The following is a 14,345-nucleotide window of genomic DNA, read 5'->3' on the forward strand; positions in this document are numbered from 1 at the left end:
TTAGCGTGCGTAAATTGCCAGCGCAGCCGCAGAGAACACCAATCAGAATTACCAGGTATGTGCAATGACCCACGTTGCTGTCAAAATTACTCTTTGATGTTTGTGCTGCCCCAGCAGTATTTAGCTAGTGTAGGAATTAAGAACTGTCTCCTTTAAGAAACTACCTCATGGGAAATGTAGTTCCGTAAGATGTGATCCCATTTGTGTTTCTGATTGGACACTGGGACATTCTTCCCGCGTGCAAAGTTTATAGCCAGGCAGTTTAAATGCTTTTGTGTACTGGAATAGTCGTTTTTGTATCTCCGTTCAGCATGGGAATGAAATCATCATCTTTTTACTGTTCTGTCTCGGGCGTTGTAGGCTTGCTCGGGGCATGTAGTTAATGCCACGCTTAGAAATCTCAGATCAAATTTATTATCAGGCATTCTTAATAGCAAAATTTACAGTTCAGTGTTAAGATACTTCTGACTTTCCATAATCTGTCCCATCACGTGGTGTAAAAAGATGATGATTTCACTCCCATGCTGAACAGAGATACAGAAACTACTATTCGAGTTCACAAAAGCATTTAAACTGCCTGGCTATAAACTTAGCACGCGGGAAGAATACCCCAGTGTCCAATCAGAAACACAGATGTGATCACACGTTATGGAACTACATTTCCCATGAGGTAGTTTCTTAAAGGAGACAGTTCTTAATTCCTACACTAGCTATATACCGCTGGGGCAGCACAACGTTCCTTAAATTACTGTATCCTTCTGTATTCTACATTCATCTGTAACAACTGCATCCAGATGAGAATTTTTGGTTTGCAGCGTATTTGTTCCTGGCATTTGCTTAATTCAATTTTTATTCTGCTGCAGCCATTTGTCATACACGATATGGACACGTTATGCATGGCCGAGAAGACGCTGGTGGCAAAACTTGTCGCAAACGGAATACAAAACAAGGAGGCAGAGGTGAGGATTTTCCACTGCTGCCAGTGCACCTCCGTAGAGGCGGTGACGGAACTCACAGAATTTGCCAAATCGATTCCGGGCTTCTGCAGCCTTGACTTGAACGATCAGGTGACCCTCTTAAAATATGGGGTGTACGAAGCCATCTTTGCCATGTTGGCCTCCGTGATGAACAAAGACGGGATGCTCGTGGCTTACGGAAACGGCTTCATCACACGGGAATTCCTCAAAAGTTTAAGGAAGCCTTTTTGTGATATCATGGAGCCAAAGTTTGACTTTGCCATGAAATTCAACGCCTTGGAATTAGATGACAGCGACATCTCCCTTTTCGTGGCTGCTATAATATGTTGTGGAGGTAAGTCTTTGATTCACTGCTCTCCTTCCTGAAATAGCAATATATTTTATAGAGTCTGCTTCTTGAGAAGGGTTCTGCTTTTGGCTCAGGAAGGAACCCATTTCAGACACAACAGGTATTTTGAATCCAGTATTTATTGCCCATACTTTACCAGAAGTACCGTTTTTTTCGAAGTATAAGACGCACTGGAGTATAAGACGCACTGGAGTATAAGACACAGCAAGGTTTTGAAGAGGAAAAATGTAAAAAAAGTTTTTGCACTCTTCAAACCTGCCAAAAACATGAATAGCCTTTAGGAGACTTGTAGAGTGCTCCTGGGAGGTTGGGGGGGGGGGGCAAAAATGAGCAAAAAATGACCTGTTTTTTTGTGAAAACTAGCCCATTTTTTGTCAAAAAAAAAAAGGGCATGGATTGCCTTTAGGAAGCTTATAGAGTGCTGCTGGGGAGTGGGGGGGGGGGCACAAAGTGGGCCATTTTTCACTCATTGCTGCCCTCCCCAGCCCCCAGGAGCTCTCTGAAAGCCTTCTAAAAGCTATGCACGGCCATTTTGGTGAAGAGGCGGAGTTTCGGAAGGCAAAAAATGCTGTATTCAGTGTATGTCGCACCTAGATTTTCAGCCTCTTTTGAGAGAAAAAGGTGCGTCTTATACTCCGAAAAATATGGTAGTACAATATTTTTCTGGCAGCCAGAAGGAGTGTTTCATGTTTGCATATTGATGCTTCCCGATGAAAGAGTTCATAATACAGGTAGTCCTTGACTTACAACAGTTCATTTAGTGACCGTTTGAAGTTACAACAGCACTGAAAACAGTGACTTATGACCAGTGGTGGGATCCTCCCGGTTTAACAACTGGTTCAGTAATCGTGCGATTTGTTGCTATGCACGCATGCACAGTTTAAACAAATCATCACTTCTGGGTTTCTTCTTCGGAGTAACCCAGCTGATTTGCATGGCAATCCGCTCTGCTGGGCGAATCAGTTGAAAAGATAAAGGTAGGAAAATAGTGCGGGCAGGTGGGTGGGCCCATCTGATCGTCAGGGCGGACTGGTTCTCTCCCAGCTGATCATCGGAGCTACCGGTTTACCCAAACCGGTCCAAACCGGTAGAATCCCACCCCTGCTTATGACCGTTTTTCACACATGACCATTTCAGCATCCCCACAGTCATGTGATTTGTATTCGGATGCTTGACAACTGATTCATATTTATGACGGTTGCAGTGTCCCGGGGTCATGTGATCCCTTTGTGCTACATTCTTACAAGCAAAGTCAATGGGGAAGCCAGATTCACTTAACAACCATGTTACTAACTTATCAACTGTGGTGATTCACTTAACAGCCGTGGCAAGAATGGTCATAAAGTAGGGCAAAACCCATTTAACAAATATCTCACACAACAACATAAATTTTGGGCTCAATTGTAGCCCTAAGCCAAGAACTACCTGTACAGTCACTTTATCCTCATATTGTCCCTAATATTTATCCAAAGATAAATATGAACTGTGGTAAAGAAGCCAAAAAAGTTATGTGACACTTTCAAAGGTTTGCAAAATGATCCTGTATCTTGGTAGATTATTGAATAATTATTAGCCCATCAAATTAAAGCAAAATGTAACAACAGGAAGAATTAGATGAATCTCAAAAAGAAATACTATTGATGCTTTAATGTATTCAGGAAGCTATGATAAGGAACCATAGGAAGATGAAGGAACTGATACATGACACAGATGTATCAGGAAACTCTCCACAAATGGTAATGAAACATGTACAAGAAATTCAAGAAATAGAGGAGAAAGTAGAAAGAGTAGAGTAAGAAATAGAGGAGACAAATCAACAAACGATACAAATGGATAAAGATGAGGAAGAGATAGTAAAAATTCCTGAAACAGAGCAGGCAGCACAAAATATAGAAGAGAACAAAGAAAAAGAACTCCAAGGAGTGATGAAAGAGTAATTGATGGGCATGCTGGAGATTCAACAGCGAGAGGTAGATGTAGAGACAGACAAAATATTTAGATTAAATAAGAGTGATATAAGGAGATGCAAGATCCCAAGGGAGGAGTATAGGAGATTGGTCAAAAAATCAATAAGAGTTGAAATACTAAAACAGGCAAAAGATGGTGGATACATATAGAATACTATTTAATATAAGTTTTGCTTGATTAAGAGTTAGACAATAGAAGTAGAAATTAGAAATGGGGAAAATATTACTAGGTATATTGCTATATAATATATTACAATTAACATGTAGATGCAAATGCTCGGAGCTGAAAGACTATTATCAGATATACCTGAATAGTACTATTATTATCATTAGTATTGAGCATAAAGTAAATATTATTATTGTTGTTGTTTTTGTTGTTATTTCAACTATTATCAATAATATCAGAATTATTATTATTTTGTAAACCTAAAATGACTCAGACAATATACTGTTCATTAAACCTATCTTATGTTTAAGGAAAAAAATAGATAATTTGAAAAAAAATGATGCTGTATCCCAACAAGCTGGTAGAGATAGTCCTTGTTTAACAACTAGTATTGTGAACAGGAAAGCAGTCACTAAGTGGAACCACAACTGTGCCTTTGTGGGGTCCTTAGTGCTCCCTGAGCTTGATTGCTTTCTTGCAGATGTCATGATGTTACCTAGTTCTGTATGGTAATGAAACCTCTGCCCGAAAACAGCCAAGCTCAGAGTGCACCAATAACCTCACAGTTCAACAAATATTCTTTATCAGTACAACTGTGCTTATCATCTCATTTCAGCTTTCCTTTGCTTTACAGACCTGTGAAGGTCGCAAATTCGGTGGTAAAGTTATTTTTTATCACTATCGTAAGTGTGGTCGCTAAATGAGGCAGTTGCTAAATGAGGACTACCTGTATAGTGTCTGGGCATTGTTGATATAGCTGCTAAGTGATAACGCATTTTCTACTAGACCAGGGGTTGGCAACCCGAGCCTCTGGAGCCGCATGTGGCTCTTTCAACCCTCTGCTGCAGCTCCCTGTCGCCACTCAGCTCCACAAGTGATAGAGATTTCGGGTAGGACAGGTAGAGGAAAAAGGACACTGCGCTAGGAGGAGACTCTATGGTGGGTGAACTGGACTTCCAGTCGGCTTCAGAATTGAACGGGGAGCTTCCGGTTAGGACCTTTGTGGCTCTTTGAGTGTTTAAGGTTGCCGAGCCCTGTACTAGACCCAAGTGCAGATAAATGCTTTGACACCTGTTAGCCGTGGATAGGATAACATAATATAACGTTTTTATTTTTGAGAACAGATCGGCCAGGCTTGGTAAACATAGGACACATTGAGAAGATGCAGGAAAGCATCGTGCACGTACTGAAACTTCACTTAGAAAACAACCATCCGGATGACATCTTCCTGTTCCCCAAACTTCTCCAGAAAATGGCAGATCTCCGGCAGCTGGTCACAGAACACGCCCAGCTAGTTCAAATAATCAAAAAGACCGAATCCGATGCACACTTACATCCTTTGCTACAAGAAATATACAAGGATATGTACTAAGGTGGTTTTCCCGTTTTGTACCGTAGGCAAAAGCCGTCGCTCACATGGCCAGATGCTTCAGGCGCATTGGTCTCCAGCATGCTTCAGCTGGAGCATTTGCCATCGTCCTAAAATTTGGGTAACTGGAATATCCATTTCTCTGGCAGGGGTTTCGGTAATTGAAAGAAATTGCGTAATAGAGAGAGAGATGATGATGATAGTAAGGGGTGATTTGAAATTTGGGCCATGGTGGGAATTGCGTCATGCCACAACTTAAGTCACAAACACAATGCCTTCTGACATTTCTGCACTTTTTAAGTATTTGTCGTTATCCCCGTTCCCCCCCACTTCCTTAATATGTGAAAGTCAATCGTTTGGGGCAGGATCCAAAGAGCCTTGGGGTGGGCAGTGGCCGGAAGTACTTCGCCGTTATGTTTCTCTCACAGTGTGTAGGAGGAATTATACTTGAAACTCAGGGATGTTTCGAAAATAAAGGTGAAGAGGGTTAGCCGTTGAGGGGAGAAAGGGCATATGTACATCTTTTAGATGTGTCTGACTTTGTTCCTGGGATTGCTTGCCTTGGGTACTAGATCTGTGATCGTTGAAGAGCCCTGGTGGCGCAGTAGTTGGAATGCAGTATTGCAAGCTAACTCTGCCCACTGTCAGCAGTTCGATCCAGAGTGGCTCAAGGTTGACTCAGCCTTCCATCCTTCCAAGGTGGATAAAATGAGCGACCCAGATTGTTGGGGGCAAGAGGCTGACTCTGTAAACTGCTTAGAGAGGGCCATGAAGCACTGTGAAATGGTATATAACTCTTAAGTGCTATTGCTACAGAAGAAAGTTGTTCTTAGAAAAAAACAGCACTATTTTTCGGGCTACGATTACAGTCCAATTTCCATGGAATTATGTGGAACCTCTATAAATTTACCTGTGTAGTATGGAGGACTTCAGGTGAAACATCAGAGGAATGAAGGGAGAGAATGATGATCCTTCCATCCCGCACCTCCTACAGCCTGCCACCCCCACAAAATGTACCTCTGAGGGTTGGAGAGAGGGCAGAGACTAAGGGAGAGCAGGCACAATTGAAGAGAAGTTGGATTCCATCATGGTGCCGGATCTCAAGGACTTTGGGAATCTCAGTGGAATATGAGCTTCTCGTGCTTCCTTTACTACGATAATGAATCAAGCTGTATGACTGATAATCGTTGACTCAAATTCCCTTAGTTATGGAGACTAAGGTGGACTCATAGCTTGGCTTCAGTCTTGGAATGTCTAAAATAAGAAGGTCAGGCTGGAATGGGAATGGATTGTAATCCTGCATTTGAGGATAAAGAGGAGCACCCAATATTTTATGAAAGCAATGTCGAATACCATTGGCATATAATTTGCACTGAAATGTAAAACAGAAATTGGGAGTTGCTTAACACTACGGATTATTTCCCAGTTTGGTGGCAGCCAAAATACTGCAGGTCAACCCTTAAGTGGTAGCTTGACTTCTGATTTGCGGACTTCCAACTCCCAGAATTCTCCAGCCAGCCACGCTGGTTGGGGAATTCTGGGAGTTGAAGTCCATAGGTTTTGAAGTTGTCGAGTTTAGATACCACTGGTCTGCAGGTTTGTCTAAGCCCAATCTTCCACCGATGGTGTCTGTGTATTTTTAAGAGAGGGGATGTGTTAGACTTTTAAGACATTTAAATCCTCCAGATAAATCTAGTGCATTGCATTTAGTAACCAGGTACCTTCTAAAACCATCATATCTGAAATTCTTTGTATTTCTGAGGGTTGATTTATCCGCCTTTCTTTAGCCATCTCAACCCAAACTCTGAAGAGGGGCTCACCGTCTTTCGATGCTATATAAACTATAGCTTCAGCTTGTTCAGATTATCCTAAAAAGGCCTTGATTTCAGGGGCGGGGGGGATGCGACCCAAATTTGCCTCAATTAATTTATGTCCCTGGAAGCTCCGTCATGTTAAGATCTTCCAATAATATTTTCGTCAGTTTTTCTAGACCGTACTTTTTTAAAATCCTGATTTCTTTAAAAGAAAAGAAAGATAAGTATCTGATGTAGTCTAATATTGGAATTATAATTACCTGTATATTTTTAAATCATTTTATAGGTGAGGATTTTCATACTATGGAAAATAGGCCTATTTTTTTTGCAAAACTCCAAACACATTTGTCAGGGTAGAAATTGTTTTATAATCAAGATGTCTGGGACAAACTGTATGGAAATCAAAGGTGAAAAAGTGCTGATTTGGGTTATTTAGAAGGCACCTTTCTTGCAGGAAGTGATTTTATTTTATCAATTTATCCCTCACTTTACTTAAAAGTGGTGTTTCCTGACACTGCCTTCCGAATGACCAGGCCTTTCTCTGCAGCAGCTTTGTTTATAATCTTACCATAATTTAAAAGTGTCATATAGAGGTTTTTCTGAGCCCTTTGTATTCCAACTTCCCTACCTGAAACTGACTCAATAAGAATTAAAACGGGAGAAAAAATTCAGACGGAACAGCCGTTTATGCCAATATATTTTAATAGAAACACTGTCTAAAAAATATGGTATAAAAAAAAAACCTGTTTGCACTATTATTCAGATTACTCAGGATTGGGGCAATAAAATAGAAATTAACGCTGGGAAGTTTTGCTTCCCCAAAATAAAACCAAACTACCTCAACTAATAATTTTTTTTTTTTAAAAAGAAGAAGTTATAAATCAAATTGTTCAAGAAATACTAACGTTATCATACTGACCGGCTCAGGAAGGTCCGTGCCTGTCAACCAGAATCCATTTTCATACTTTCATCATGTGAATGGTGTTTAGAATAAATGTCTTGCTAGTCTGCTTTTTAAACATAAGACTGTATAATATATATATTTTTTTTCCTTCAGAAAAGCGGAAACCTGCATTGATCTTATATGGATGCTGCTTGCTTGACCCCTGCTACATTGGTGTTCTCTGTATGGCATAATCTTTATTTGCTCATCGTTACTTGGCCCTAATGGGGGTTGTGCAAAGGGCAGCCACATCAACAAGGCATCCGGGGTGGTGCCCTTTTGGCTGGGAGCCTCCCCGCACACTGGCAGTAGGAGAGAGGGGACGGACAGATGGATATACTTTATAGATGTTTGCCTTCTAGTAAAGTATAACCAGCCTCGCACGATGTTAGGCCTCAAACCTCTTATGCAGTATAATAGCAATTTCTTTCTTCACACCCCTTAGCAACACACACACACACACACGCACACACATTTTAAGTAAAATCCATTGGAATCAGGTCAGGGGTGGGTTTCTCGCCCCATTCCAACCAGTTCGGTTGGAACGGGGCCAGCGGCATCCTCGTGCACGCGCGCGGTGCACGCATGCGTACTAGCGTCTGCGCAACGCTCCAGCTGCTCCTGGAGGATCGCGCAGGCGCTGTATGCATCCTGCGCATGCGTAGAAGCGCAGAACTCATCAAAACCGGGTAAGGACTGCGGGCGGGCGGGTGCGCCCTTCGCCGTTTCCGGAAGTTACTTACTTCCGGATTCGCCGACCAACCGGTTTGCAGGGACCGCCGCGAACCGGTTGAAACCCACCCCTGAATCAGGTCAAGATGCCCCCCAATATACACACACACATACATACACCCTGTTTCCCCCAAAATAAGACCTCCCTGGATAATAAGCCTAATCGGGCTTTTGAGCGCATGCCCTAAAATAAGGCCTCCCCCGAAAATATTGCAACCCAACAGCAGCCATGAGGTGACCACGCTCGCCACCTCCTGCGCCTCAAAAATAATAAGACGTCCCCGAAAATAAGGCCAAGCACTTATTTCGGGGGTCAAAAGAAAATAAGGCCCTGTCTCATTTTGGGGGAAACACGGTATATATAAAATTAAGAAGGGAATTTACACTGGTTATTTTCCTGCATTGGGTTGCATTCCTTCATAATCAGAAAGGAAATTTTGGCCGCCCCAAATGGAGGCCGCCTCAATTTGGGACACCTGGGTTCTCCAAATAGATCTACTTTGCTTGCATTTTCAAGTTGCAACCCTTGTTTTCATGGCTTAACGTTTTTATGGACATTAGGGGAGAAATTTTACACTCGGGTGGACCCATATACCCTCCAAATTTTCCACCTCTTGTGAGATCGTTAGGAAGTCATGTTGATTGATTGATTGATTGGGACTTAGGAAGTCCCGCATGTTTAATCGACTGCTCTATTTCATCCAGTTCGTAGAAAAGGGCCATGAACAACCTTACCAAATGTTAATATCACCAACTTTTAAATAACAGTAGGAGGTTAATCATATAATACAGACTCGGAGGAGTGGAGTGTTAGTGAATGGGTGGGAAATTCATTACGAGCTGGTGAGAAAGCGTTGTAGCCTAATACCCAGTGTCATCAACCTGCTAAGAATAGTATAAGGTAAATGTTTACAGTTACTATGCATTTGATTTCCTTTCCCGCCCTCCCTCCCTTACATTGAGGATTTAATCTTGAGGCTTTGTAGGAATCCCTGGACGTCCCCGATGACTTTCACCGAGCAACCAATTTAAATGTAGGGATAATATGCACTGAACTTGCACTGTATTTGTAATTAAAGCTTTTAGAAACCCCTAGGCAGCAATGCAAAATTCCCCTGCACTGCTCTCAAATCTAATGAGACGGGGGACGTATGAGATTTCAGTATATTGAAATTAATGGTGGAGATTTATAGCCCCCCCCTTTCTTGATGAATTATGCCAATTAACAAGGGCATTTGCCTTGTCTGCCTGCCCTCCCCATTGTGCTCTGATATCCATAGCAAGATACAAAAGCTGTAATGCTCAGATTCAGTTCCACCAATTTGCAAATTATAAAGACAGACCTCAAGTCTGCAGCGTCTAGAGAGTACGGCCACGGTGGTGGAATCAAGGCTCCCATCTGTTTGGGTTTGTTTTTTTTTTAACCTGAAGTGCCATACAACATACAAAAACCAGATCAAGCTTTGATCACACCGTCACAGCCAACATCTTGATTTTGGGGGGGACCATGCCTGCAGACGCCTTTCCTCATATAAGCCGTTATGGGTAAAGGTGGATTTTAAAAAAATGTAGTTCAGATTTTACTTGGAAGCATTCTAGCGAAATACATTGGCAGTCCAAGTGATACGTTAAGCACCCTCCCTCTTTACAGATGGGTCTTTGCAATGCAAGCTGACGTGTTTTTCATGCCCATTTTAAGCAAACTTGAACTGTAGTACTACTGACTACCACTTTATCCATAACTTAATTTTTTCTGCACTTTTTGTTCCTGGTCTGAGGCAGCAATAAAAGATGAGGAATTCAGCCAGCTGTATTGTACTGTAATTATCTGCTTTCCAGTGCCTTGTTTCTGAATGGTTTGGAGTTACTTTGAATATCTTAAGCTTTATCCCCAGAGTTGTAGAGCAAAACACTGAAAGGAGATCAAAAATTAGATTTCTTCTCCCTATTTAAAGTGTACGAAAGCTGTACTTGTATGTTTATAACTCAGTTTTTAGGGAAGAATTGTAGATTTATTTAGCCCAAGGATTTGACAATATATATATTTAATTTTCAGCTTCTGTTATTCAACTGTAAAGTATTCTTATATGGCGAATTGGATTGTCCACCATGTTACGAAAAATACTTATTGACTGTATTTGGCAAACATTGGCCTTTGAATTCTATTTCTCTACTGAGGGATTGAAAGCTGAAAATGTGATAGCAATTTACCAAAGATCATTGTGGAACAAACATGGCAAAGCTTCCATTGTGGTTTGTTTAGTGACACAGAAGCGGAAGAGTTTTTGGTTGGTATTTCGTTTCGTGTCTCTTATTCGCCTGGTAAAGAGCTGGTACCCACCTCAGTAGTTTTGTGCCATGGCACTTTTTGAGCACTTTCCTATAAATCCCCCTATTATTGCTGTTCTAGCAAGGGGGAAAGAGAAACAATGCAAGTTCGAAGTCTCTTAATATGCACAAAGTCACCTCTTCCCATCATCTTGGAAAACGTGTCGGAGGACAGTTGCTAAGTCCACTTAAAGAGTTCTTGTCATCTCCACCAAAAATGCCACATGTCCCTTACAGAATAGGCCCAGCTATTGGTTGTGTTTGAAATATTCAAGAGAATCAGAACAGCCACACTAGATGCATTTTTTAGTGCTGAATTGTATAAAACTGGGGTGTCCAACCTTGGGCCACTTTAAAGACCTTTAGATGTCAATTCCCAGAATTCCCCAGCCAGCCAAACGTTATCAGTTATCAACGCTGAACATCTCTGGTATAAAGGCTGGTTGCGTACGGCATCAGGTATGATGGGAGAACTATCTAGGAAGGCAGCTACATTTAGACAGTGGCTCCCTCTAAGCCAGGGGTGTCAAACTCATGTCACGGCAGCGTCACGTGACATATCAGGGCTCCCCCCCTTTGCTAAACTGGGTGTGGCTAACGTGTGATGCATCCGGCCCATGGGCCGGGAATTTGACACCCCTGGTCTAAGGGGATTGCAAGCCAGGTGAGCCAAATTTAAATCCCAGGAAGGAACTGGGAGCATTTGTGGAAGCAAATTTTGCTTTCCATTCCTTTGCAAGAAAGGCAAAGGAGTGGATGATACCAAAAGCAGCCTCAACTGTTGCTTTCAGGTGCCCTCTTCAAGAAGTTTGAAAAACACTTGGAAAGATGGCCTATTGAAAAAGAATGAATAATCATTTGCCATCTCTTCCAAATTACACAGAGATTAATGGGGCTAAAACTAGGAAACAAACCTCCATAATAACGAGAGGAAGGAAAAGAGGTTTTATGAAAGTGGCCTCAAGAGCACTTAAATAACAATCATTGAACCAGCTTTAACTGACCTTACAAGCAGCTACAGAACATCAGCTAACTCCTTTCTATTGCATGGAAGTTTGTGGGAATTTAAAATCGGGCTTGGTTGCTAATCCAGTTGGGTTGGAGTTCAACATGCCCAAGCACACAGGTGTCCAGTCAATTGAAGTCACATGAGCCATGATGTCATTGCACAAATGGCTACAAATTTCATCATTTACACCAGTTGCGGTGATGCAACATGTGTGAGATAATGCATTAGGCAGAGTCCTTAGGTCTTAGGCTTTTGGCTGTAACTACTGGGGAGCTGCAGTAACCTCCAATCCAAAGAGGGAGGTTTTAAGGCACTAGGCAGAGCTATAAAGAATTATTTTCAGCTGCAGTAAACAATGCACCCTAAAAGTGGAGGGAATAAGGCAAGGGGGAGAAAAAAGCTTGATTCTGAAAAAAAACATTTCCTAAATTGCCTTTGAGGGTTTGGTTTGGTTTGGTTTATTAGATTTATATGCTGCCCTTCTCCCAAGGATTCAGGGCGGCGTACAACATTAAAAAAAAACACACATTACAAAAGTTAAAAAGAATTAAATAGAATATCCCAAACGAACCCAATTAGAATTAACAATGACATTTTTAAGAAAATTCAATTAAAATTAACAATGAGGGTATTTGCTGGTTCAAAATTTGTGCGTAGCACATGTTTATCGATATTGTCCTTAATAAGGAAGACACTTGATACCGATGAAACACATTTCACATGCTTTTTTTTTTAAGATGTCAGATCCAATCACAAAATGCATGGTGTGTTCTAATCCACAACGAGAAGCCCGTCACTTTTTATGCAAAATTCTGGGTGGCTTAAAAAAAAGTTTTAAGTCATTCTGATTCAGACCTCTGGGTCAGAGGTGGGTTACAAATCCTGGTGCTAATTTGCCCGCGCATGACGCTTCTGTGCATGCATAGAAGCGTCTGGGCGGTTGGGCGGAGCCTCCCATCACCACCGCTACCGGTTCGCCCAATCCGGGAGCAACCCACCTCTTCTTCTCTGGATCCTCATGGAATGTTGGGGAGATTTGCACCATGGAGACCGATTGGTTGGAAGGGAGGACATATTTGTCATCATCTTCACCAGATGAAGGTTAAATTAACTGGGCAGAAATTCAGATCAACAAACGGTACCCACGTCTCCTATTCAGGAGGCAACGGTGAATTATTCTAACAAAAACCAGGACTTCTAGAAAAATAACATTGGACCTTTTTCTCATGCATTTTAGAATCCAAAAACCACCTTTGGTAAGTGTTTCTCAAACCCTGAATCAGACCTTCTAATTTCCCTATTCAAAGAATAGAAGCTTGACTAATAAAATGGGTATTTCATGAGCCTGCTGGGAATCTCTTGGTTTTCAACATCTGAGTGTACAGTACTTTAAATTTTTCTGTAAGACTGATGAATGTATGTAAAGAGCAATTTCACTGTGTGATTCCCCCCCTCCCCCTTGCCTTAATGGCCTCAAATAAAGTATTTCTTTAAAAAAAACTTATGGCCTGAGTTTTAATGATGCGGTGTCCTGTCTCATGGGGGGCGGGGGGGGGGAGCAAGAATCAATAAATGGAGACAAAGTTGGTGAAACATGCCCTTGGCTGTCCATAGACCACATTCTGGTACTTAAATACTACTTACAGCAAGGTGTTATTAGTAAAATATAAAAGGAACAATAACTTCTCTGCATTTTATGTTCTAATTTTCATCTCTGTGGCATTATAGGTAGTCCTTGACTTAACAGTTCGTTTAGTGACCATTCAAAGTTACGACGGCACTGAAAAAAGGGGACATGACTTTTTCCACACTTAATGACCGTTGCAGCATCCCCATAGGGTCGGTGTGATCCCCTTTTGCGACTTTCCGACAAGCAAAGTCGATGGGGAAGCTGGATTTACTTATCAACTGTGTTACTAACAAATGCAATAGTTCGCTTAACAATGGGGGCAAGAAAACTGGTAAAATGGTGCAAGCTGACTTAACAAATGTTTCACTTAGCAACCTAAGTTTTGGGCTAAATTGTGGTCATAACCTGAAGACTTCTTGTATTGATTAATTGCTAAAAGAGGGTAAAGAGCAAGGATGTTTGTGGCTAGGATGTGTCAATCAGAACAGAGCTGGAAGGGACCTTGGAGGTCTTCTAGTCCAACCCAGTGATCAAGGAGGAGACCCTATACCTTTTCAGGCAAGAGGCTGTCCAGTCTCCTTAAAGACCTCCAGTGAGGGAGCATTCACACCACCTGAAGGCAAGCTCTTCCACTGCTTAATTGTTCTCAAGATGGCAGCTGTGACCACATGCTCGAAACTCAACGGAGGTGAAAGATGTTTCTGTTCTTGGCTTTGAATATGGAAAGAAGAGAAGAGAATAGAATAACAGAGTTGGGAGGGACCTTGGAAGTCTTCTAGTCCAACCCCCTGCTTAGGCAGGAAACCCTATAACACTTCAGACAAATAGTTATCCATCATCTTCTTAAAAACTTCCAATGTTGGAGCGTTCACAACTTCTGGAGGCAAGTTGTTCCACTGGTTAATTGTTCTAACTGTCAGGAAATTTCTCCTTAGTTCTAAGTGGCTTCTCTCCTCGATTAGTTTCCACCCATTGCTTCTTGTCCTGCCCTCACGTGCCCTGGAGAATAGTTTGACTCCCTCTTCTTTGTGGAAGCCCCTGAGATATTGGAAGACTGCTAT

The 14,345-nt window shown here is 41.8% G+C and overlaps 1 protein-coding gene across 1 annotated transcript in view; it reads left to right on the forward strand.

The window, feature by feature from the left end:
* PPARA (peroxisome proliferator activated receptor alpha) overlaps positions 1–5,077 on the forward strand; it is a 47,659-nt gene extending 42,582 nt beyond the window's left edge. Inside the window, exons 8-9 of the mRNA XM_032220893.1 lie at positions 864–1,311; positions 4,584–5,077. Coding sequence (XP_032076784.1) covers positions 864–1,311; positions 4,584–4,831 — 696 coding nt within the window. The 3' untranslated portion in view covers positions 4,832–5,077. The remainder of the gene's footprint in view (positions 1–863; positions 1,312–4,583) is intronic.
* Positions 5,078–14,345: the final 9,268 nt, after the last annotated feature.

Source organism: Thamnophis elegans, chromosome 7 (genome assembly GCF_009769535.1).
Source record: "Thamnophis elegans isolate rThaEle1 chromosome 7, rThaEle1.pri, whole genome shotgun sequence".
NCBI lineage: Eukaryota > Metazoa > Chordata > Lepidosauria > Squamata > Colubridae > Thamnophis > Thamnophis elegans.